This window comes from Coenobita brevimanus, chromosome 50 (genome assembly GCF_032717465.1).
Source record: "Coenobita brevimanus isolate Jiangsu-jjx chromosome 50, ASM3271746v2, whole genome shotgun sequence".
NCBI classification, from domain to species: domain Eukaryota; kingdom Metazoa; phylum Arthropoda; class Malacostraca; order Decapoda; family Coenobitidae; genus Coenobita; species Coenobita brevimanus.
In genome coordinates, this window is record NC_137003.1 from 22,141,424 (window position 1) to 22,169,290 (window position 27,867).

General features: G+C 39.6%; 1 protein-coding gene across 1 annotated transcript in view; it reads right to left on the minus strand.

The window, feature by feature from the left end:
• Positions 1-961: 961 nt before the first annotated feature.
• The window catches only part of LOC145399710 (ionotropic receptor 21a-like), a 63,666-nt gene continuing 36,760 nt past the window's right edge, over positions 962-27,867 (minus strand). Inside the window, exons 5-11 of the mRNA XM_080272256.1 lie at positions 22,511-22,633; positions 13,341-13,512; positions 11,482-11,558; positions 10,211-10,367; positions 8,291-8,556; positions 4,989-5,130; positions 962-1,234 (exon numbers count right to left, since the gene is read on the minus strand). Of these exons, the coding sequence (XP_080128382.1) occupies positions 962-1,234; positions 4,989-5,130; positions 8,291-8,556; positions 10,211-10,367; positions 11,482-11,558; positions 13,341-13,512; positions 22,511-22,633 (1,210 nt within the window). The remainder of the gene's footprint in view (positions 1,235-4,988; positions 5,131-8,290; positions 8,557-10,210; positions 10,368-11,481; positions 11,559-13,340; positions 13,513-22,510; positions 22,634-27,867) is intronic.

Consider the following 27,867-nt stretch of genomic DNA (forward strand, 5'->3'; position numbering starts at 1 on the left):
CACAGACACACAGACACACGGCTAGTGCCATAGTATATTACAAGTGCTCGTGGGCCCTTCGGGCCCCTTGCCCTTGCTCCTGCGGAGGGCTCTTGCTACTGTAGCTATGGGCAAAAAATTCTATTGAAATCCTATGCTGGGCGCCGAGAGAGGCGTTTTTTGGTCAAAATGTAATCGCTCATTAAATATAGTAAAGGTTTTTCAATCGTGATGGGACCAAGTTTTTTCACTTCAGCGAATTCTTTGCGATTTTTGTGCCAATTTTGGTGCGATTTGAATGTTTCGGCTGCCCAAAATACACACACACACACACACACACACACACACACACGGCTAGTGCTACAGTATATATATATATATATATATATATATATATATATATATGTGTGTGTGTGTGTGTGTGAGTGTGTGTGTGTGTGTGTACAGATAGATAGATAGATAGATACACAGTTAGATAAACAGATGAATAGATAGATAGGTAGATCTAAATATAGATATCATAACGATAGAACTGTTCACAAGAAATAATTTTACCCACATTCTGGCACTGTGTTTATTATGAAGATACTTTGACCTAAAAACATCTACATTCCAGCTAGACAATGAGCGGTGAATTTCGTAGTTTCTCATGGGATCCCAGCAAAGGTTTATTTATCACCTGTAGACTCCAAGAACTCATCCACCGGCCACAATTTTAAATCTCATAACAAAAGTCTTTACGTAGCAGTGCAGAGAGACACAAATGTAGTTACCAATAGCTCTGCGACAAATGTGAAGGTAGCAAGGGCTTGAGGAGTAACAGAAGAGGTCTGTTATTACAGCAGAGACCCCGGCTGCAAGATACTCGAGGACAGAGGTGGAGGTGGCTATGGTTCAAGGTTCATTTAGCTCTATGGGAAGATCACACAAAAGACACCAATCATCTATCCACTGTCAGTTAAGGATTTTCTCTCATGAAGCCTCAAGGGGTGTTGGCAGAGGTTCGCTTCGCACTGTCAAAAGAAGCATTAGCCAGGATCTTCTCGTGTATAAAGGTAATGGTGGCAAGAGCAAGTCCAAGTATCAACAGAAGGAGAGGTCCCTGCATGTGACTGATGGTAAGGCTTCTGGTGACTGTGTTTCCTAGTGAATCTTCCTCCTCCAGTTGCTTCGCCAACTTCTCTTGTTGCTTCTTTCGACTCTCCTTAGCAGTTCTCTCCAGTATCTCTTTCCTCCATTGGCCATATAAGCCTGCCTGTTGAACATACATTAGCTACAGTGACTGAAGGACAATAAAATTTGGATTAAATGGGGAAGATGGAAAACTCAGGAGAGATCACACTACCCATATAACCATGCCTGTTCAAAATATATTAGCGACTACCTGAAAATCATAACTTGATAAAATGGTCGATAGGGAAATAACAGGAAAGTGAATCATTCCCTAATTTCACAAACTTTTGTTTCTGTGGATTGGATTATGTATAATCGAAAAGGGATACATAAGAGCAGTCTGGCTTGTTTCAATCTTTACCACATTCTAACTTCACTATCTACGTTAATGCATCTACGAGAAAATAATCCTTACATATCCATCCATCCATCATCCAATCCTACATTGCCCCATGAGGAGCGTAGGAGCCCGGGGCTAGGCAAGTTGGTCCTGACAATTAAGATGAGAGTGACCAGCCTCACTCATCCCTGAGTGGCATTACGTGAGCAATAAACCCCAATCATCCCTTGGATATAAACCTTCACCGGCTCAATCCGATTGGAGCGCCATAATTACCCACTAAACCACAGGCGCCATAGTTTGGTTATAAGATTACCACACAACGTAGTAAATGATTTCTTTGTGTACAGGAAACCATTTGGCTTGTCACTCAGTGTAGAGTCACCCACAGGCAGAAGGAAGAGGAAAGAATGGCTATTGTAATTCTGTTAATGCAGTGAAAAATTCTTCGTCTCCTTGGTCATGTATTCATGTTTATTCCATACACTGTCATTTTACTAGACCTTCATTAACACAAAACACTTAATTACTTTTCCCATAATTTTGGACTGTATTCATTCTTTTGACTTTCCGTACAGCCATACGTGGTTGTGCGCGGACTCACCAACATTCTCTCTCTTCCTGCCGTTTCCCCTGATGTTTCTCCTCGAAGAACAAAGGGATGCGGAAAAAAACTATATTGTTTTCCAGGAATGACAATGAAAATAGAGGATAAAAAAATCTTCCCCCGTCTCTTGTTCGTCCTGCAAAAACAAATAAAAAAAAAGTTCATTCATGACAGGGAACAGATTATAATCATGTCTACGATGCTGGCCACTGCTATATCCTGCTGGCAACTACAAATTTTTAGGCAATCTCTCGCTGCCCATTTTCTTTTTTTTTTTTTATTATGTGCTCGACTCTGGACATAGGCTTCTCAGCCTGCCCCCAAGGCCCAGTAGTCCTCCTACATATTGTACACCTCTACATGTCACCACTTCAGCGCTAACACCCACCGTCCATATTGAATACATGCTAGGGATGTCTCATGCAGGACTGGTGTATTGGTATTAGCGGGGGTATTTTTACGACATGTCGGCGGGTCTTCTGGTAGATCGGTATAGTCTACCGTAATGAAATTCAAATCCTTAAACTGTTCCCTGCCCCAGCGGGGATTTGAACTTGGGTCCGGTAGGACCGCAAGCCACCTCTCTACCAGCTGAGCCACCGCCTCCCCCTTTACACTCCATGGCCAACATACCTAAGTGTCTTTTTCCCACAACAACAGTTTTCACCACCCCTTCGTTCATCGCCATGAGACTGCGGTTAAAAGTATGTTTACAGGGTGAGGGAATGACATTTAAAATATAATCTTGCTACCCACATTGAGCAAGGTCGTTTAAACCATAACATGGCCTATCTCCCTATGAATGGCAGGACGGGCTAATCCCTAAAGGGGTAGTCACTAATGAATCGCTTCCATGCCACTCTGCCCTGCACCATCAGTTCGCTCTCTCTTAAACCCACAGCCTGCTCTCATGTACTTCTTCAACTTGTGCTTTCATCTTTTCTTCGGCGTTCCCCTCTTCTACTTTCTCTCCACCTCACTCACACTCTTCAGGTCAGTCTCTCATTGTCCATTCTCTCCATATAGCCAAACCACCTCAAGATACTTCTCCTAATGCTTTCCAACCACTCACCTCCTTTTCTTCCTCATTCGCCTTTACGTCTCTCAGTGTAACTTCACACGCACGTCTCTTAAAACTCGGTTGCACTGTTCTCATTCCTTATGTGCTTTCAGCAGGGTTCAAAAGTGAGGATCTCAACACTGACATTCAGGGACTTTTTTACTTCAGTGCCTACTTCCCTATACCATATCCTGCTCTCATACATCAATTTTTAGTCCCGCAATATCACACGTAATCACTGTATAGTTCTCCATCTCTGTCTCTGTCTCCTTTCAAACACCTTACTCTCATGAAGTCACCTAGTCTCAGCATCAGCCTACTACCTAGCTTTCTCCCATAGTGCTGTATAGTTTATTCCTCCTTTATGGCCATGAGACTAGGATAAAATATGTTTATAGGGTGCATCGTGAGGTAAGGTATGCTCTGCGATTATTTCCCGGGTATAATTGGTCATCTAGTCGTACTGGCAGAGTTGGATGGAGTGCCTCGAGAAAAGACTCAATATGGCACCTTCAGTCATCCCTCCAAACAAAATAAGGGATGATGGTAGGTTAACTTTAGGTTGGACTTAAGCTGATTCAGTATTGGTTGGTTGAATGTCAAAACATGGCTTTTCAGACGACTTTTGGGTTTGGTTAGCCGAATTGGTTCATCAGTTCCTGAGCAAAGGCGTGACGTCGCTGAACCATTTCGCGCTGAATTCGCGCCAACGTTGCCAAGGTTGATGTCGACTGAGTGTATCCGAAGAAAAAACACGCGTACGTGCTAGCCTGGAATAGTCGTGCATATCCGCTCTTATCTCACATAGTTCTAGGTGATCCCACATAGTCTACTTCTGATATAATGAAACACGTAATTCTCTCTCTCTCTCTCTCTCTCTCTCTCTCTCTCTCTCTCTCTCTCTCTCTCTCTCTCTCTCTCGGCTACTTATCACAAACCAAAACAATAACATCAGTCTTCTTGGACATTTATTTTTTCCTTCAACTCCACATGGCAGAATCATCTCAGTTTTTCTTCTCATAATTCGCACACCATCATACATATCGTACCTCTGTTATTGCCAAAAGACTACAATCAAAGGCATGCTTATAAGGTTTGCTGTGAGATATGAGCCGGACAGCAGTAGTGGCGTATATCTTCTCTCATCCCACATGCAGCGAGGTGGTCCCTTCTATCCCCCTCTAATATGGATTCCACAGTGTCATCCATAATGCAAACATTGATCTCAGTTTCCCTATCTTTTTCCTACAAACCACCCTACTCACACTCTCCTTATCAGTGTCTTAGTCTGTGTTAGTTCCTCTCGGACACAACCATCTCAGAGTGTTTGTTTATTTGCACATGATATAACTCACACGCTTACCTGTTGTTATTTCCACAAAGTTGAATTATTTTTGCATAACAAACCGTGCATAGATGCATCCCTCTTTTCTTCTTCCCACAATATATCTCACTTATTCATTCCCAGAATACTGTACTAAATTATACCTCCGTTATTGCCATGAGACTGCGATCAAAGGGATGTTTGTATGGTGCATCATGAGGTATAGGCCAGGCCGCAGTGGTGGCGTATATCCTCTCTCGCCCCACATACAGCGAGGCTGTCCTGCCTGGCCTTGTGAAGTGCTCAGCGATTAGTAGCTCTAGATATTGACGTTTATCCAGGTGGCAGGTCCTGAAAGAATATTAGCTCCTTCAGACAGAGATCGGGAGAGAGAAAAGCAAAACTTTACTCTTTTTCTAGAAATGTGTTGTGTCTTACTCAACTATAGTAATCGTCAGAGAGAGAGAGAGAGAGAGAGAGAGAGAGAGAGAGAGAGAGAGAATACTTGCCTCTCTTGTAACGCAGTGTCAAGTCCATCCATTATTTTCACTCCCAGTTCTATCAGTCCTGCTAAGGCTCTTAATACAGGGGAGTCAGAGTGTGAGAAGAACTCCTTGTAGAATACACCGTAGGATTCGAAGGTTACCCTGAGGGTGAAAGAAAGATATTAAGATCCAAAGTCTTGCCAGCCTAGGAGGTTTCAACAATTAGGCTCACATACTACTAGTAAAGTGAGCTTTGTGGGCGCGTGACAAGCGAGCAAACGTTTGTTCATATGTCTATCATCATAATTATCATCTTGTGTAAGCTTTCATCATTTCTGGTAAGGCAATTGAACAATAACAGAAGTGAGCTAAAACGTTTACTTTCTCACGTTTTCTCTCTCCCGTTTTCTCTCTGGATGTGTGTATATCGGGGCGCCGTGGCATTTATCACACTAGCAATGTTCGGTTCTCTGCTCCCGACTTGCCGTATCAACGAACTGCGTCCGTAAACGCATGGGTCTTTATGAAATGATAAAACCCGGAAACGGGACGATTACCCCTGCTGATTTCACCCCTTAAACATACAAAAACGTTCATGTAGTATTATGAGCGTAATAGCCTATATTTAATTGTTAGACTTTCTGCAAGAAATCATATCGTTGCAACAGGAATTCTTTTTTACTTCGATTTCAAAGCGGAGCACGTCAGTAGAAGCCCTCGGCACATTCCCTTGGAAAGCTGGGATTCCAAGGGGTTTCTTTGGCCTCATGAGTAAATATATAGTTTAAAACAAAATTTATTGAATGTATCTAGCACCTGCTGAAAGAATCACTTCTCCGTCTCACACAGTGGAAATTTTATGAGCCTCTGAAAACCATTGTGGTTGACCCGTGCCGTGTATGGCCGATCATTTCTCAGATGAACGTAGAGCAAACATAGCTTCGCAGCGCTTGCTCACTTTGTTCACTGCGCTAGCTCGCATGTGAACATTGTGCCTATTATGAAGAGGATTCAGATCTTACTGAACCATTTAAATCCAAAAAACTTATGTGATTTTGAAATAATGATTTGGTATATGTTGATCCAAGAGCCGATCCCATAGCCGCAACATTTATCTGTTTTCGGGGATCAGTGGTATACATGAACAAACATATCTTCACACAAAAGGGCTAACCGTTTCGTAATTTTTTAGGAAACTTATCATCGAATTTTATTTTTAAAAAATCAGTTAGTTATACAATTACTACTAATAAAGATGTGACATCGCCTCTTGGACCTACAGTTTTAAAGTTCATTGTGAATTAAATTTTTTCATTTTAGTAATTTACGCTACAGACTAATCGGCTCTCTACCGCTCCTCCTTTGCCAGTTTATTTGTGCATATGTAACAGTAGTATTCTCTTGAGGGATATTTATATGAACTCTGTCGATGTCAAAATCATGAAGCTAACAAATCAAACTACACTGTTCTGCCAAATGGAAAATATACCACTAAGGTCAAGAGGAACGAAGACTCTGATCAGCACGATATGAACGTTTGCCTTTACTAAGAGTAGACTTAAAACCTTAAAAGTTAAAGCAGTTGGCCGATATTTCGAGGGCTGGTAATGGTCATCCTTCTTTAGGACAGGCTGAATGAGAGCAAACATCCAGCAGGAAATAAAGGTACAAGTTAGACAAAGGCCTATCGTTCCACAAAATTTCATTGAAATTCATAGAGAACTTTTGGAGATATCGTGTGGACAAACAAACAGATAAAACTGCCATAGGCAGAGCGCTTGCCAGATGGATTGAACTTAGGTTGCAAAGGCGACAAGCATGTCCATATATTTTATATTTTTTTGCATGATTCCTGCGAGTAATACATATGACTGGCTGCATCCCATATTACAATGTGGTCAGCAACAGTCTATATAAATGTTCGTCCACTATCCTGGGGTCATGCCGTGCCCTTCGCAATTTAAACTTCAGTTCCTTGGATAGGTGGTTGACTTGATTTCACTAGATTATCTTATGACGATTATTCTAACACCAGTATGAACCTCTGTCAACTAAAGAGTTTAAGCTGTTTAAAACTTCCAGTTCAAATCATGTTCTCTAAACTGAATGATACAGTATGAAGGTGGTCTAAATGAAGTACAGTATTACTAGATCAGAGGTGCTGCACAGACCACTGCCAGTCTGACACCGATATTAATTTAATCTTGACCCGTGACACCTCTAATAGTCCCTTATCAGAATCGAAGCACTTCTTCCCATTCCTAGATGTGCAAAGTTTATCTGAGTCTGATTAGGCCTTTGTGAGATAACGCCGCTCCCAGGATTTCGATCTTGAGCAGTGATCTTGATCTTTGAGCACTGTACATCGAAAACGAAATAATTATTCCAAGACACAAACACGACGTATGTGACAGTTTTTATTTTAATCTTGTCAGATATTCAGTTGCTAAAATGCAGCTTTATTAGGCCTCATTATGGAAGTATGTTGCCTTCGAGTTTTTTGTATTGTGTTATTTCCATTCAGTTTTAGGATCTGCATTCAACAGACAAGTTTATTCAGATTTGGAGATGTCTGATTTTGTCCTGAATGAGACACGCCTAGCACCGTATTCGATATGGACAGGGCGTATTAGTGTACAAGTGGTGATATGTGAGGGAGCACAACAGATAGGGGGATTGGTAGGCATCAAAAAGAGCTATGAAGTTTTTCCCTGAATAAAACACACACACACACACACACACACACACACACACACACACACACACACACACACACACACACACACACACACACACACAAAGATTACAATTATTCTCGATGAATATATTCATCTCTGTTTTGTCTATGCAGTTTATGAGTATATTCATCTCAGGACAAATTAACTGAATTAATAAGAGTTGGTTATTGTATCACCATAAAATTTTCACTACAATACGGCCATCCTAAGCTGAGAAGGATAATCTAGTAGCAGCAAGAATAAAATCTAAAAGAGGATCTCGGTCGACAGACGTTAATACATTTATGCAAATACCTTGTCTGAGACAAAAGAATTTCTTCTCGCATATCACTCATTTTAACCCCCTCAGCCCGGAGATGTCTCGTTTTTGCATCAGGTATAATGCAATTCGCATTGCATTGTACCTGTCCACAGTCATAAAGAATTCTCTAGTTTTGTGTTATGTAACTAAAAAAAGATTATCCGTATATAACACAAAGTCAGTTCGTTTGAAGGAACCATGACTATGATTTTCGTTGTAATAATAGTTCACTCCAGATAGCTGCATTAAAAGACTTCACTTACAGTTAACCAGTCTTTCATACCTGTCCACTGATTCGACGAGTTGTTCTAGGGTTTCTGGTCTGGGTGGCGTCCTGGGGAGTGTGAGGGAGGCGATGAGGCTGCCTCGATACGCACTGCTCATTACCACACCGAAGAACAGCCACACACCCACCACGATATGCATGGGCTGGCTCGGTGAATGGCGGCCATACACACCCTGGCCCAGCAGACTGCCCACCGACTCCAGCAGCGCCATGCTTACTCCTGCTGGCCTTTGGTGCGTTTGCCACTTCTCAGTCTCTGTAATCTATAAATTATACGGGAACATTGTTGGTGTAGCGCTGAACCTTGCTACTTCTCTCCAGGCCAGAGTAGGGGTAGAGATTTACAGAACCTACTTCTCACAGTGTACACTGATACCTATGAAATCGATTACACGTGGGAAGATGTATATTTACGAAATGACCACAGAGTGGTAGTTGATGCTATGGAAGTTAGAAAAACAAATATTGTGGGGGAGTTTTGCCATTCGGAGAGGAAAGTCATTGACGTGGACGATGTATGAAAGTTAGATATATAGGAAAAGACGTAGAGGTAAGTAAAGTACCAAGCTGAGGGGCAAGATGACTGAAGGTGTGTGGTAGGCTGGTGTGTCATGGAAAGGGTAGTTGTTGGGTGAGTTAACATATGTCTGAAAATTCTTTTCCCAAGTCAATTAATTGAAGAAAGTGGCTTTGTGTAATAAATGTGAAGATGGGGTGTCTTAATTATATGCTCGGCTTTTGCAGTGGAGTCAAAATTTCAGGAGGTTTGAATTATGTCTGAGTGACTGTGTCCTATTTTACTGAATATGTTGTTGTTGGTTCCCCAATGCCATTATTTCCTTTCCATTGTAAATAGATTCAACATTTCCCAATGTGTTGTTGAAAGGAAGGATGATGATGATGATGATGATGATGATGATGATGATGATGATGATGGGTAAGATAGTTACTTTTATTAATCAAAGATGTCGGACCACAGTTTGTTACCTAGTGTTCTGTGTATATAATGCCACTTGGTACCAGTGCCTCCAATAATATGTAAAACGGTCAGAGTAAAATACATGTATATAAAAAAAAGAGCTGCGATGTTTGTTTGTTTGTTCGTTTGTCCTTCAATCACGCCCAAACAATGGGCCAGAGACCCCTGGAGCCATATATATTCTGAATCAGGGTGAGCCAAGGATGGTTTAAGGGGGATCAAAATTTAGATCTGGGTCATTCAGGGTCACCAGAAGTGTTCGCCTTTTTGGCCGAGGCAATGTCGTGTGCCCATGCGGCCCAGTTTTTGGCATGGAGACCCACATAACCTCCAGTACGGACATAAGCTATATGAGGTTGACCGCCGAGGTCATTTGACGTCACCAATTGGAGATCTTTTGAGGTCATCGGTAATAGTAAACAAGTGCGCACAAATATTGTGCATTAGTAGGCGAAAGCTGAAATAGAAAGTTCCTGGACCTCTTATAATCTCTCTTCAAAAGTATAAGAGGTATAAATTATGGTCGTTCTGGAGCAGAAATAAGATTGAACTAGAACAAATAGGATTAGAGTGTTCGCCTTAATGGTCCAGGCAACGCCGCGTACCAAAGCTAGTGTTATCAAAATTTTTCTTATCTTCAGAGTTGGTGTTACTGTAAAGTGATGACATTTTTCTGCCTGGAGGGGGGGGTTCATATGGGATTAAATTATTTAACATTAGCACAAGAACTGCTGGTCTAGTGCGTTAAAGCACTCCAACCGTATGCAGTCATAAGGGTTTACATTTTATGAATGGTTGGAGTTTATTGCCAAATAGTTTGACTCAGGGTCAAACAACTGGTTCTTCTCGTCTTGTATCTTTGGAATGACAGCCTAGCTCCGGTCTCCTATGTCCCTGATAGTGCAACAAGGATTGAGTTATGATAATCGAGAGCTCACCTTCATAACCACAGTACAGACAAGGATGGAGATGAGTATGCCCGCCCACACCTCGCCGCTCATAGGGTAGTAGAAACTGAGCCAGCTGGGCTTCACTTTAGGCTTGGCCATGGCAAAGCTCAAAGGCGAGAAATCGAAGGGATGTGTATAGTCCCATCTGTAAGAAGGAGGAAAAGAAGGAGATAGCAATTATGAAAAAGATAAAAAGACCAGCAGCAGAATAATGATGATGATGATGATGATGATGAGAATGAGGAGAAAAAGGAGGTGAAGGAATAGGCGATGGCACTGATAAAGGAAACCAATAGGATTACGGTGATGTTTGTGATGATAACGATGAAGAAGAAAGAATTAAAAAATAAAAAACAGAAAAAGTACAAAAAAAAGAACTTGGATCCATGTATTCAATGATAATTTGTGAAGCACGCGTAAAACAAAGCAGATCAGGAATGGTTTCTCTGTAGAGGTGTTGATTGCAGTGTGTGTTTTAGTATGCTGGCTGTTCATATCAAATAACCATACATGAGTCATGAATGGCCATGAAAATCTTTGGGCAAGCATAATCTCCGTCCAAGTATAAATTTCCACTTTCCATTCTGGTAATTTATTAATTATTTTAGTTGTCTCCACTTCCGCCGTAGTGGATGGGAGATTAGTGTTGTTAGCTATGAAGCATGGGTTAAAATCCCAATGTGGTTAACTGAAACCACTCGAATCTAAACACTACCGTATACAAAGTTTGGAGGATGTTTAACAAAATGACTGTTTGGGGTAATATGGGAGGAACTACTGAAGTGGATGATATAATGGACTGAATGCCCGGGAAGTAGGCGAATAATCTGCCACAAGCTCGAGCGATGAATTTAGGGAGATGAGCAAGGCGGTTAATCGGGTCTTGTGTCTGCCCTTGTTTTAGCCATCTCCAGACGAGTTATTCAGTTTTTGAAACACTTTTCTAACTGGAGGGATTAGTTGTAGCCGCCATTAACCCTTTGACTCTAAGACGCTTCTCCTAGATGAAAAAAAAAAAAATCGTCTGAAGGAGGTAAAAATAAAAAGACAAACTCTCTCGGCGGATCCAAGAAGTTAGTGTTCTGTATTTCTGTACCCGGCATTATATTTTTAACACCTTTACATCTGCAGCCGTTTAAAAATACATGTACTGTATATCTTAGGAATGTAGTAATATATGCAGCTCCTCTCCACTTTTGTCGTGGGATATTAAGTACGGAAGAAGCAACGTAAGAAAACTAAACATCTGCAAGATTTACCTCTCCAGACGATTAGGCAGAATAACGTAAACAATGCTAGCCACGAACGATTTCCGAGTTTCCACCTGACCAGTCACCTGAAAAAGATAGAATTATGCTTCGTTATTTTTAGTGGCTGCATACACCATTAATTAATGTCAATATCTCGTCAATGAAAGGATTGAGACCGTTTGCTTAAACTATATATAACACAAAATAGAAGGAAAAGGCTATATTTTAATGAACGTTTGTAGGATGTCTTCTTTATCATAATTTTATCATCATTTTACATATCATCTTTGGTGGTAGGTGATGCCCATCATCCATTCACGCGATGCAGTGCTGCTTTCTTCATCTTTCATGTCTAATTTTCATTCTCTGTGGGCGATGTCCATCATCCATTCACATGATGCAGTGCTGCTTCCTTCTTCTTTCATGTCTAACTTTCTCTTTCTGTGACTGCCCTCCACTCTTCCTATTTCTCCTGTCCTTCCTGTCACTTTATTACTCTTCTTTCCACTTCAGGTTGTTGTACACTGAGTGACAAGCCAAATGGCTGCCTGTCACTCAGGAAACATTTACAACGCTGGGTGGTAAACATATGGCCAATCAACGGTGTGATGTGAAGCCTACTATGGTGGCCCCGTTATGGGTGGTACGATGCATATTTTACGTCCACCCAGGGGCCAAACCTCCACAGTTATCCCAGCGCCTCACTGTGACGAGGCGCAATTAGCCGCATAAGAACATCGGTTCCCTGCAGGGGACGGTCCAATAAAGGACTGTTGTTTGTTTGCGATTGATGGATCTGCTCGCTCATGCAGACCGGGGTATCACAGCAACAGCTTCCCATGTTACAGACTGCATTTAATAACAACATGAGGAAGCTAAGCAAACTCCACTCTCGTTGCGTACTTCAGACGTTATCGTCAACGAATTAGGGCTTCTGTTGCTCTCCACCACTGAATTTTATTTTGAATCATGAAATTATACTTCCTGCATATCGTGTATTTTGAGTGTGAAATGCAACATAGCATGGCGGAGCAAGGGACAAAATACACTGATATGAAGAACACGGGAAACGGCATGACATGATAAATTGCTGTTGTAGAAGAAATGGTGGGATGCATGAATGAAAAATCATGACGTGATCAGATGTCAAGCACAGATCTTAATAATTTCAGCGAAATATGTATTCTTTCCACGTAATTAATGTCAGATAGTAGTATTCAGTTAAAGGAACACATGGGTAGGTCGTTGGACCAAAAAATTAATGTGAATTACCCACCTTCTGTATTTTCCCTCTGTTCTAAGGTGCGTTCGAATTTGACCAGTCACTACAAACATTACCTACCACGCTCAATCCGAATGTCAGTGTTACCCTTATTAGCATAAATGGGGGAGGCTTAACTCACCATTCAGACGGGTTTTGACCATAAATTAAAAAGGTTAGTTTACGTACACTCACATTATATTTATCACTTGTTGTTTAAAATTATGGAATCACTCTCTTGTTCACTCAGGGGTTGAACAAGTACATTTTGAAATCTGCGATGTGCTTGTATACAAAGTATAATTGAAAAATGAATGTTTTTTGCGTCCTATTTTACTTGGCTTTTTTTTTTTTTTTTTAATAATGGTTCCTAGCTTCTTAATTTATTATTGCGAGGAATGGTTCAATTTCTAGATCCTGCTTACCACATATGTAGGTGGGAGGCAGGGTTCAGTTTCTGGATCGCACTCACCTCCTTCTGCACCCTGCTCAGCTCCTTCATCAGTGGGGGACGGGGCTCAATTTGAGGATCTTACTCATCCCACTTTTATTTTATTTTTTAATGGGAAGTAGGGTTAGGGTTAAAATGCAGATACCACAAGCGTACCTCTTTCCAGTTGCGTGATGGGAGCACCCGTATGGTAAAGTTAAGAACTTCACTTAGGGCTGCCAGCTGATTGTAGTCCATTCCCGAGTATTTGGTTGTGTTGCCCTCACTCTCAGTCGTCCAGTAGGGTTCGTAGGGTAACGCCGTCACGTTTACTGTCGCTCCGTAAAAGCTGGAAGAATTTTTTGAGATACTAAAATAATAAAGTTCACTGGCTTTGGTAATATAAATGTAGTATTAATTACCTCCTACAAGGTGAGTGTTGTTTAGCCGTGCAGATGCTAAATAAACTGTTTGCCTAACACACGTTCCCATATGACTTGTCTCCTCTGTGTAGTGACGTCATTTACTTTGGTTTTAAACAGTTCTAAAAGGGCTAACGTAATCATTGTGGGCATGCAAGATGAATCAGTGCGTCTTATAGGACAGGTGTTTGCCATAAAGATTCATTATCACAAATGGAATGTGGGAGATGGTATCTGTGTTTGTGTGCAGCAGGTCTGGTTAATCGCATAATCGAAAGTGATCTCTTCCTCTGTTACTCCCGAGCATTCGATGAGACGATCTATGACGATTTGTCTAAGGCCACTGTAAGAACTTGTAATCTAGTATCAAGGAAAATTTATATATTATGCTGCGATGTAGCAGTGTTTGTTTTTGTGTATTCACTATGAATTATTGACTATGAATTATTCACTATGAATTATAAAATAAAACAATTACTAAAATGCTAGTTATGGCTTTTTATAAGCTATTCAGTTCTTTTTCAACTTCCAATACTCCACTGCCCTTGGTAGTTACACATTCTGGACCTGTCATAGAAAGATCAACTTAGCTCTCCTGCAATATATACTTCAAGGAGCTCCTGTATTCCTTATTTACCCCTGCGTAGCTGTTCGCCCATGTTAAAGACCCTATGAACAGAACTGAAAAATGAATAAGGAATGGAGGAGGCTTGAAGGATTCCAAGCGGAGACTTGGTACAGGAAGAAACTAAATGTTTGCTCTGAGAACGGCAATGGATAGGTAAAAAAAAATAAAATTAAATTGGTCGAAGAAAATTATACAAACTACAATAGCTGTACCGTTGTTGAAGAGTTTGTTCAGGATACAGATACAGTGAAATAAAAAAACGCGTTGTGGGGAATGAAGAAGGTTAAGATTCAAGGTGATGTTATTATTATTGACATTCTTATTAAGAATTCAAGTGACTGCACTGAGTGAGATAGCAAAGGTGTTTACGCACTAGAGTTATGGAGAGGAATGAGTATGGTATTGAATGTTGAAGAATGGAGTACCTCACTGATGTATGGAGATGATATGTTGCTTGTAAATAGTGAACATGAGCTTTTTAGATTAATACAGTCTTTATGGATGTCTGTGAGTTTCATGTTTTGACAGTCTATGTATAGAAATAAAATGGTTGATGAAAGAGAACTCAACTCTGTGGGATGTTTTAATAAATATAGAGATTAGCGCTGAACAAGGAATTTAATATCTCGGGGCAGTAACATAAAGGAATAAACTGTGCGGATGAATCAGGAACGAAAGACGGCCAAAATGAAAGGGGATGGCTGGTGCTATGAAAGTCTTGACTGCCATAATGTAGTTGTACACTGGATTTTGTTATTATTCAACTTTTTGGTCGCAACCTTGGTATAGGCTTGTTGATGTGTGTTTTACCATTTTACCAACAATTGCGAACTGGAGAGCTCCATTACACCCAACAAAAGGTCTGGACCAGTATTTATCAAGGTCATAAGTCCTTCAGGTTTACTAACAAATTCTTGTGTGTGTTCATAAACTTGCAATAAATCCTAAGAGATGTTTAGGAAACTTCACAATCCTTGCGACATTTCACATATAGGTCTATCGGTTAGGAGTGGTGGGTAGCTGCAAGAAGGACTTGGGAGTTGCTCACAAGCACCAGAGCAAGTTAATCGATCAACAGCAACTTCGAATTTGTCATACATGCCATTTTCGCCCTCGTAGAGACATTTTAAATGTATACGATATGGGTAAACTCAAAAAAGATATAGACTGCATCTTGCCGCCCTTGTGTACGTGAATGATTTGCTTCCGGGGTGAGTGGTAACAGCACTGAGAGGAGACAAGCTGTAACTGCAGATGTAAAAGTGACACTGAGATGTAACCACCAAGGAAATGCAAAAGTGCAATACTGATGGGTGCACTGCATACTTAGGACCATTTGACTTGCAACATGTGTTATTCACGAATGCATGCACATGCAATGTGCTTTCCAAGAATAAGTGAGTGAGTGAGAGAGCTGAGGTGCAGCTTGGCAAGTCTGCTGAGACCTGTCACATGGGATCTCATGGACTGAACTGAACTTTCTCCTCTACTGCCATCGCCATTAATGAATATATATATATATATATATATATATATATATATATATATATATATATATATATATATATATATATATATATATATATATATGTATATATATATATATATATATATATATATATATATATATATATATATATATATATATATATATATATATATATATATATATATATATTTGCCCGTTTCAGACACACTTATCACAAACTAATTGAGAATTTTTATTTTAAAGAAGATGCGGTAGGTACGAAAATTAATAAATCAATTGTTTGCCAAAGTTTGTCCCAGACAGCAAGAAACATCCCTTCTGTCACAACATTTATTTAAAAGTAGCCTCCAAACACTCAATCGGCAACTAAAATTCTATTTTCAAAAGTAAGTACAGGTGATTGTGGAAATACCGACATAAAGTTAAAAATATGCATATAAGTATGTTTAATTATATTTCTAATTCAATGTATCTACACAGGACCAGTCTGACCTTATAAAGCCCATTAGCTATATGTAGCATGATTTGACACAATTAACTGTTAAGAGTGCTCCTATTATCAGTGCCCCTATTCACAGCTGATGAGTAACTTTTCACAACTGTGACTGATTTGGGGAGATGAGGTGTTACTTGTGAAAAATAAGAGAATGTATGACAAACACGGGTCCTGGTGTTGGAGAACGAGTTTAGCCCATGTTCAGAATATAGTAAATCTTTAGTAATAAGTGTATTTTTTACTATCCTCGCCTTCTTTCAACATCATATGGGTCTCACCGAAATACACGGGCATGACTGACGACGTAGGTTGGAAAAGGTCTATCTATTTATCTATAGCCCGACGCCCTACCCTGCAAAGGGTGGCTGCAGACAAAACGCCTCCAAGTCGCTCTGTCACCCACCATTTGACTTCCCTCCCCCACTCCCTCATATACCTCTCAACTCCATCCCTCCAACTCATTCTCGGTCTACCCCTCCCTCTCCCTCCCTCCACCTCATCTACATACACCCTCTTAGTTAGTCTTTCATTCTCCATTCTCTCCACATGTCCAAACCACCTCTGTGTATTTCTCCTAATCTTCCCAACCACATCCACATCCACCCCACAACGTTCCTTCACTTCTTCATTCGTCAACCTGTCCCTCCATGTCACTCCACATGCTCCTCTCAAGTAACTCATTTCCACTGCTCTCACTCTTGACTTGTTCCCCTCTTGCAAGGGCCACGCCTCGCTTCCAGGCGTCAGGGTAGGGATCACAGTACTATCATGCAGTGACTTCTTAACTTCCTTACTCACCTCCCTATTTCTCATCACTGCTTTCAGTGTACCAACAACCTTCCTTCTCTGCTGTACCCTTTCACGCACTTCATCCCCCAAAATTCCATCCTTACTCATCACACTACCTAAGTACTTGAATGCACTCACATTCTCCATATCCTCACCATCCAACCTCACTGTACATTCTGTGACTTCATTCCTCTCAAACGCCATAACTTTACTTTTGTTTACATTAACGTTCAGCTTCCTCCTCCTAAACACTGTCCCAAATTCATTCACCAAACCTTGCAACTCCCATTCATCTTCACTCAACAATACTGTATCATAGCAAACAGCAACACCGGAATCTTCGAAATCTCACCCTCATTCATTAGAGCCACCCCCACATCCACTGCCCTACCTTGCACCTCCTTTACAACCCCATCCATGTATATATTAAACAGCCATGGAGACATCACACAACCCTGTTTCAGTCCCACATTGAGATCAAAGAACTCACTCAGTTCACCATCCACTCGCACCGTAGCCCTAGCTCCATGGTACGTACTCTTCACAGCATTCAACAATTTCCCATCCACTCCACATATTCGTAATACCTTCCACATACCTTGCCCATCAGTTCTGTCATAAGCTTTCTCCAAGTCCATGAAGGCAGCAAACACTTTCTTTCCCTTCTGTAGATACTTCTCCACTAATCATCTTAGAACAAATATCTGATCTACACACCTTTTTCCCTTCCTAAATTCCCCTTGTTCTTCTCCAGCTAGCTCCTCTGTCATATGCCTAACCCTATCAGTGAGTATCTACCATATATTTTACCAGTCACACTAAGAAGGAAAATACTCCTATAGTTACCACACACATCGCTCTCCCCTTTTCCTTTGTATAAAGGAACAATTATACCTGATTTCCAGTCCTCTGGAACCCTTCCCTCTTCCCAAGCCAATCTACACAACTTCCATATCCACTCCACAACAATCTCACCCCCATACCTCAGCATTTCACCACACTCTCCAACAATTCCTGGGGTCTTTCCCGACTTGATCTTCTTCATTGCTTCCACTACTTCCGCCCTACTGATCTCTTCCTCCCTCCTCTCATCTCTTCTTCTCCCAGCCATTCCCCAACCACTTATACTTGCACTGCTGTCACTCTCTACATTCAACAAATCCTCAAAGTGCTCCTTCCATCTCCTCAATTTCTCTTCTCCACCAGCAATCTATTATTCCTATCTTTGACTCCCCTACTATTTCCCCTTTAACACTGCCTTAATTTTTTTACCTCCTTCCAAAACAATTTCTTACTTTCCCTCCATTTCACACTCAGATTCCTTCCAAACTCTTCATCCATTTTCTTCTTACTCTACTTCACCAGTGTCTTCACCTCCCTTCTGCTCACATACACCTCTCTCTTCTCTCTCTCATCTTCTCCCTTACCCCTACTCACTAACCATTCACTATATGCCTTCTTCTTTTGTTCCACAGCTTGTTTCACCTCATCATTCCACCATGCTGTCCCTTGCACACCCTTGCATCTCCTCCAAACTCCATAAACCATCTCACTAGCGCGCCTATCTCTTCTGTAAATATCTTACATACGTCTTCCACCCCTTCCATCTGCTCTAACTCATACCTTCCCATTCTTTCTTCCACTATGCTCTTATACTCTGCCATTTTCTCACTATCTTGCAAATTCTCCACTCTTCTCACAGGAGCTGTTCCATCTGTCTTCCCCTTCGTCTCCTCAGCCATTTTCTTTGCAGCTCTATCTTGGCCATCACTAAGTGATGGTCCGAGACTCCATTCCCCCACCCTCTCCACACTCTTGCATCCAACACTTGTCTTCTCATTCGCTCATCCACACACACGTAGTCTATCATTGCCTTTCGTTCAACAAGTTCACTATCCATCCTCATCATTACTCTCCATGTATACCGGTAGATCATCTTATGTCAAAAGTAGGTGTTGGCTATTGCCAACCCCTTACCAGCACAGATGTCCACCAAAGCACTACCATGGAAAACGTACGTTGTGTTATTCTGATGGACACGCACATTAAATTTGAAATCCTGCGAGTTGAGGATGTATTTAAAAACAAATGCTCAACTATTACTACAAATGGTATTAAACATCTGTGGTACATGCTATTTTATGAAGGGCAGTTTCTCTTTGGATGGTCTGTTAGGTGAGGGCTTCCAGGCAGCTATGTTATACATATGTTAGAACTCCATATTATAATTACAATTCATCACAGCTACCAGTGTGGAAAGTCTACGTCATCATACGTGCTTGCTGAAAAGACGCCACGTCAGTCAACACACCACCTGCACCATCACTAACACCATTTCCACCACGGTAAAAATTAGTGAGTTACATAGTTACTTCATTTATACGATACACAGTGATAGACAACACATTTTGCACAAACATATAAAACCTGCTGTATAGTTACAACTTAAATACATATACCAACTTCATTTATCTTCATAATTCAATTACTAAATAATCACGAACAATTAATATTCTACACTGTATATATTCATTCATTTATTATAGCATTTATTTACTACCAACGAGTGTTACCATTTATACCTACATGAAATACGTGTTGCATACATACAGCTATACATTATTACATCTAGAAAGTAATAAAGAAAATATACCATCACAGTTACTCAGTGAGCGATTAAAAGAACTGTATTAAACATTTATTAATTTAAGCTACCTTGTGGAAACAGGTAAATTAAGTTACAAGGAAAACCAGAAAAAAAAAAAAATGGCCAACACAAATGACGTTAGCAAGAGTGAACATCTTCAACACAATCGTGAAGACAATGATTTCCACACAGTGCTGACACATATATTACCCACGATAGGTACAAGTGAACAACAAGTCAGTGTATATAGTTGATACTGTATATAGTGTATATATATTTTTTATATAAAATAGCAAAATATAGGGCTATATAATATCATTTTCAGTAATATCTGTGCAATATAGACTAAACCTTAAAAAAGGGTCCCAAGGGAATTAACCAGCAATTATGCAACCATGAACAACACAGAAAAAGCGTAGACAAACGAAGAAAAACAAACTAGAAAATCAATACATATAAAAAAAAAAGAAAGAAAGAAAGAAAAAGAGTAAGATCACATAACAAACAAATGAAAATAAGTGTAATTGTTACTACATATGCCAAAATACCACAGAAACTACAAACAATATGTAACAATTATGTAACAGTTTCATTAACAAGATGTAACTTTTATGTAACTTTAACTACAATCATGTAACTACAAACAATATGTAACAATTATGTAACAGTTGCATTAACAAGATGTAACTTTTATGTAACTAAACTACAATTATGTAACTACAAACGATATGTAACAGTTATGTAACGACAAACGATTGCATTATGTTACACTTGCTACAATTATGTAACTGTAAACAATATGTAACAATTATGTAACAGTTGCATTAACAAGATGTAACTCTTATGTAACTTTAACTACAATTATGTAACTACAAACAATATGTAACAAATATGTAACAGTTGCATTAAGAAGATATAACTTTTATGTAACTTTAACTACAATTATGTAACTACAAACAATATGTAACAATTATGTAACAGTTGCATTAACAAGATGTAACTTTTATGTAACTTTAACTACAATTATAAGGCCAAAACAATTATGTAACAGTTGCATTAACAAAATGTAACTACAATTATAAGGCCAACACAATTATGCATTACCACAATATTATGTAACAATTCATAAAATGTTACAATTATGTATTACCACAATGTTACTACAATATTATAAGTCATACAATTATACCATAGTTCTGTATTACCAGTATCATCATACAAGTTAGGTGAAATATTAGACATTACTAAAGGGATAACTCAATATGTAATGTAATAACCTAGCAGTATTACCATTGCACAATTATATGCGTATGTCTGTTATACATACACATCTTACAAAATGTCATACAACAACCATTGCATTTATTCAAATATGTATACAACTTGTTTAAAATGCAATATTAATAGATCATTGCAATTTACTATGAATATTATATGTATACAATATTATAATCCATATTATGTACTAATAGATTAGCATATGTTAATGATAATTGCTGTCGGAGGACCTTCAGCGGCGTGGCCGAGCATTTGTTAGGACTCCATATTATAATTACAATTCATAATAGACAGATAGATAAATAGATAGATATAGAGACAGATAGAAGCAGGAAGTCAGATGATGAGAAGGTATTGTGTCTGCGAGAATCGAGCAATGTTAAACATGCTTACACACTCTTAACTCAAGGAATGCTTTATAGGCACACGACAGCGCCTCGTGACCATACATACACATACACACATACTCACACACAGGTTTCTGGAACTTTCCAACCACAGTGTAACACACGTGACACGACGCCTGTTTCACCAAAATTTAGGAAGCAGAGCTCAGAAGGAGACAGGCGATAGAACCGGCAGGAAGTAGGGAGAACGAGCCTAGCAACATGGGAGAGAGAGAGAGAGAGAGAGAGAACGAGACAGTAGGTAGCAGGCGGGACTCTACTTAACTTCACTCGTGTGTGAGAGACTTTGTTAATATTTCCAAGACAAATAAAAATAGTCCCATACTCATCTTTACCTCTCCTGTCATTGTATGACAAAAGGGAACCAAGATTATCTACTTACAAACTACTCAAGTATAACAACCGCTCGTCCACAAGTCTAATATATACATAACTAATCTACAAAACTTCACTACAAGAATATACAAAGTCTTTGATGACACATACGTCACTGGTCCAGTACAAACTGCACCACCTCCCTTGCAGTGCTAATGTTTTACCCTTTTTGTAAAACACACACACACACACACACACACACACACACTTCAACCCTCGCTTTTTACTCTTGTCCTACTCAGTTCCCATACTCATATTTTAAAAGAGCTGAACAAGGAACTGGAATCGGAAGATTTATGACGTTTCCGGTTCCGGCTGTCATCATTTGTTTTTTTTTACATTACTGAGGACCTGCCAGAAAAAGCTAAAAAATAAAAATTGTCATCTTTATGTTTATATAAAGTGCAAATCTTTAAGTTCCGTAAAATATGTGTTCAGTAATTAAAGTAAACCAAGTGAAGGAAATTGACTTCCTCAATAAATTACACTCAAGTGTGTCCATAACTAAAATCTGTACTTTACCAGTAATATGTCTGCAATACAATAAGACAATAACTAGAAAAGTATACAATGTGGAGTGAGTATATCAATACCCTGAATAATAATGTTCTTTTCGGCTTAAGAAATTCTTTGGCTGTACAAAATATCCCCTTATTGTATATTCCTAGCTGAGTTTCCTCAGTTTAGGAACCGGTTCCGGAATCGGATCCAGAACAGACATACTGTTACGGGAACCGATCCCGAACCCGGAGCTAATTATTTGTGGTCCCCATCACTGGTTATTGGTACAGTAGTTATTTATATAAGAATACTCACTTGGTAAACTTATCTGGGAAAAGCTTTTTCCAAATACTGAGACCGCGAGAGGAGGTCCAGGAGGCTAGTTGCACCAGCTTGGCTCCCTCAGTGCTGTATGGAAGGTGGGCGTACATACTACACCTGCAATACCAGTGTTTATTTACTATAGCACGTTTGCTCATAGCTGACGAAGATTCTTAACCGCTGACCTGACTGGATGGTCGATTTGTCTGGTAACCACTGAGCCTCGGTCCCAGCTCATAACTAAGGATGAGATAATTTAATGAAACTACAGCAGTATTAATGTCGTGGAAATATCCTTACGCCGCCCAGTGAAAACAAGTTTGCTACAACACCTTTGTTGTGATAACTTATAGATATTTTATTCTTTCTTCCGCCAGACAGTTATGTTGGCCTTAGTGGAAAATTTCTCTTGAGTACCCGCCCGGCCTGCAATACTATATCAAAATTAAAAATCGTTGCAAGGACTTTTTTTTCAATATTAATTATGCTCTTTTGAGATGATTATATTCAGTCCTATAATGAACTCTGATACTGAAGTAGGATAGCAAACGCTGTGTCTGACTTCCAGTTCAGAAAGTAGTCAAAAGTAAAGTCAAGGGGTGAAAGCAATAACAAAACTGAAAACTAGGTCGCCGAAATCCTTCATCCATTCTATTCAGTATTATTTTTGGACATGAGTCGTGAACTGGTTGTTAAGGGTTATGACTAACCCCACTATTTTGATATGTTTCTCTTGAGTTGAATAATAGCTTCTGGATGTGGCAAATATTACTATACTAAGGCCGGTATTCACGTCGGTTAAGGAAGCTCCTTAACACTTTTTCTCAAACAAAATACAATTGCTTATTACACCTTACAGTGTTCTGTGTTGTGGTACATAAAACGTTTCAGCATCGACATACTCTGTATAAATAACGAACAAAATGATATTACCCACCCATATCCAGGAACAAGTCACTAAGTTTGGCTTTTTTTTTTTTTTTTTTTCTGGGAGGAAAGGTTTGCGGGTTCGTGGTCAGTGTTTCCTTCTTCCTTGCACACACACACACAAAAAAAAAAACACACGAGCAATCCGAGATTGCAAACCTCCGCCACGGTTATGTGGTAGGTCTTATGGTGATGTTATCTTGTAATTTTTGTGCAAGCATTGTTGGCATTTATTTATCGAGTTAGAAGCAAAAGTGGTGAAATTGCCACTATACTGCAATGGAAGAGAATCTTTTAAAATACTCCTGGATCCGAATAATGATCTGAAATACCACAAAAATCTATTGGATTGTTTCTTGGGCCATACACTACCCCTCAAAAAAAAAAAAAAAAAATCAGCACTATCCGTTCATAACTTTTTGAGTAATCCTGCTAACAGACAAACAAACGAACGCCGGAAAAACGTAAACTCCTTGGCGAGGGTAATAAGAGGTGTTAGATGGCTTCCTTAACCGACGAGAATACGAGCATAAGAGCTAATGCTCTTCTAAGGCAATTACTTCATTAGTTTATTCCTGCAGCCACAACTTTCTTCAGCTACAGGAAGTAGCTGTATTTGTGAAGGGACTGAATAAGAGTGTAATTCCTTCTGTTCAAAAGGTTTCTTTTAAGCTAACAACTGGGAGTAATAATTTACCAAGAAAGACGTCACCATATAGAATGGGGTTCTCGCTTCGATAGCATGTAATGTAATGTTCACTGCAGGGTGCGTTTTTCAGTTGATGGAAGAAACCTGCACAAGACTATGCAGCGCTGCTAGTTTGGAGAGTCTGTTTTAAAAACAATTGTCTGGATGTCGTGAAAATATAATACAAAGGGTGTCCTCGGGCTGAAGGGATGCCTCTTCGCCATGAAGTCTCTTATTAGTTTATCGTTGCTGCCATGAAGCGATTATTTCTCAGTACCCATGAGACTGATGATGAATGGGTTAATGATGACTGTATATAGCCCCTAAATCAGGAACAGTTTATCCTAAAAAAAAAAAAAAAAATCTAGTAATAGCGAGAATGTGGTTGAAAAAAAAAATGGGGGTCAAAAAGGCTAACCTCCTCAGTAAGATGGCGTCATTCTTTAGCTTTTTCATTCCACCTGAAAACCATTGTAACCCACTGAGCACGTTACCATCATTCTTGTTTTATGCATTTTGTCACCAAACACTTGTATTCAGCTTAGTAGAACCCATCCAGCTGAAAAGGTGACGTATTGGATTCATTAACCCCTGCAGTGCAAGAGATCTCTCTGAGTCTGAACGAAATCGTCTGGTGGTAGCCGAACTATCAAGAAAAATATGTCATTGGACAGAAAGGGTCAGCTAGCTTAACCAATCTTTTTTCAAACTGCAGGGGGTTTATGAATAGCGTTTAGTCCCGGCTCAAATTTTAATTCTTTCCTTACATTTACAAAACAATTAGTTCAATGGATTGGCTGGTGTATTTTGGATGTCTATCTATCTATCTATTGCCAGACGCCATAAGCCCGTAAGGGGTGGCCATTTGACTCCGAGTTATTTGTTTTACAGGGAGGGGCACTAACCGTCCACCAACCCACTTGTTGACACGTAGGGAGCACGTATGGTTTGGTTATATGGTTACCACCCACAGTTGTAAATGGTTTCTTGGTTTACAGGAAACCATTTGGCTTGTCACTCAATGTAAAGCCACCTGTAATGGAAAGAAAAGCAATAAGAAGTGAGAGGAAAGATGGGAGAAATAGGAAGAAAGGAGGGTAGGCACAGAGAAAGAATGATAAAGGGTAAGGAAGAAGTAGGCAGCACTACATCAAGTGAGTGGATGATGATCGCCACCACCTACCACTATTTTGGATGTACTGTGTTACATAGCCTATAATTGCATCATCCCTTGTATAATTCTAACTTATGATACAGTTTTGTTCATGATTCCATCATCCTTTGTATGATCCTAATGTACAGTATGCTGCATGTTTGTTCACGATTCGCCACGTGGCTTCCATAGTGACCAGGCTTGCATGTTCTACCTCACTCCTCCCTTCTCCCCCTCATAGTAGAGTAAGTCGTTCTTTCTGTTGTTCAGAGCAGGATTGTCAACTCTTCGTCCCCTATGCCTTCATTTGCGCGTCCTTCTTACAAGTTGAATCGAGCTCTGCCGGCCCCTATATAATGAGCTCAGTCTCTGCATTAGTGGCCACTTATATCTACTCCTCATTCTGTTCACATCTCTGTCCTCCCCTGTACAGTATATTATTATTTTTGTGAGTGCACAGGAAGTCTCCAGCCATCTAGCTGCTGTATAATTTGAGTATAAGTGTTATTACCATTTTTCTTGTACGGTATAGCCTAAGGCGTTAATTCGTAAGCCTGGTATAGTTTTTATGATTTTATTGGTTCCATACTGTCAGCCAGTATTAGTAATATTTTGTATCTGTAATAATATTATATCTTGCTTTAACTCAGCATTATCCGGTTTTCTCATTTTATCAGGGCTGACTTAGATAAATTTGCTCTTGCTAATTTCGTGTTAGTAGAGGCTATTTCAGTTAACAATATATGTAACCTGTTTCGCCATTACATTATCCTTATGAGTCCTGAATGTTTAGTTGTTAGTTCGAGCATTAAACTTTAACTTATAATTTTACCTAAGTCATTTGTTCTGAACCTGGAACTTTGCTGGACAGTAGTGATTTTAGTATTCTCATTTGAAGTGTTCATTAGCTCTCTGTTCCGTAACATAAATTTGGCGACCCCTTATCAGGATATTCAGGATATTATCATAAGGATATTGCTTGACATTTTGTGACTGTGATATATTCATGATGTCTACTATTACTACTCTGGATGAAGCCAAAGATTTTTTGTCAAATGTGCAAACAGTGTGTGATGTAGAAAACAGAACAAAGAATGAACTTAAGCTTGTTGCACAACAATTGGGAATTGCTGTTCACTCTCATCATTCTAAAGATCAAATTGTTGCCATGATTAATAAAAGCTTGTTTAATGTAACTCCTCCAGATGAGCAAACGCAGATTGAAATAGCTAAGTTTCAGCTAGCCCTGCAGGAGGCTCGTGCTAAGGGGGCTGAGTTTCAGGCTCGTGCTAAGGAGGCTGAGTTTCAGGCACGTGCTAAGGAGGCTGAGTCTCAGGCTCGTATTCAGGAGGCACAGGCACAGGCTCAGACACAAATTGAACTTGCTAGGATTCAGGCAAACCATGAGTATCGCATGAAATAAGGTGGAACTGGATCATCTAGCTCTGATGATTTTGATGTGGCTAAAAATGTTAAACTTGTCCCTCCTTTTAATGAATCTGATTTAACAAAGTATTTTCAGTTGTTTGAGAGGGTAGCTACAGGTTTTAATTGGCCCAAAAAGTATTGGCCAGTACTCCTTCAGAGTGTTCTCACCAGTAAAGCTCAAGTAAATTATGCATCTTTGCCTCAGGATCAATCTGAAAATTATGATGTAGTTAAGAGCTTGATTCTTAAGGCCTATGAGCTTGTTCCTGAAGCCTATAGAGTAAAATTTAGGACAACTTATAAGCAAGATAAGCAATCTCATGTTGAGTATGCAAAAATCAAAGAAGATCTGTTAGAGCAGTGGTTAAATTCTAAGAATGTAAATTCTGATTTTGATACATTTAAGCAGATGATTTTGCTGGAGGACTTCAAAGGGTGTATTAATAAAGATGTAAGCCTATATCTTGATGAGAAAAGAATAGATAATTTGTCTGATACTGCAGTTTTAGCTGATAGTTCTCACTCACAAGAGATATTCTAAAGTCAAAAAGAAAGCTGAGAGTAAGTACGTTGCCTCTACTCACAGTACAAGTAACAGGAAAGAGAATAAAGATGATGTTTCTCAGGAAGTAAATACCAGCTCCACCTCTAGATTTCAGAAAAGTAAATGTACTTATTGTAGTAAGCTTGGTCATAATACGAAGAAATGTTTCAGGAGACAGCGTGATGTGAACAAAAAGGAGTCTTTAAATATTCAGTCAATTGGTCTAGTGTCCACCCTTGAGAGTTCCCAGAATTCTTTAACCGAGTTAGCTGAACCTGCTTTGAGGGGCAAATTAAATTCTCATGATGAAGCTCCTCTTTTGAGCAGTAACGTGGGTGACACTCTCACGAGTTCATGTGCTAATTTCCTGTCTGATGGTTTTGTCAGTCCTCTGGACAGTAATGACAGGAAATCAGTTAAAATATATCGTGATACAGGTGCTTGCCAATCCCTTATACTGACCAGTGTTCTAGGCTCTAATGTTAATTCCTCTGATGAAACTGTAATCTTAAAAGGTGTAGGGAATAATTACTTCTCTTTCCCTCTGTGCAAAGTGAATTTAGAGTCTGGTTTTGCTAATGGTTCCGTTATGGTTGGGTTGGTTGAGACAC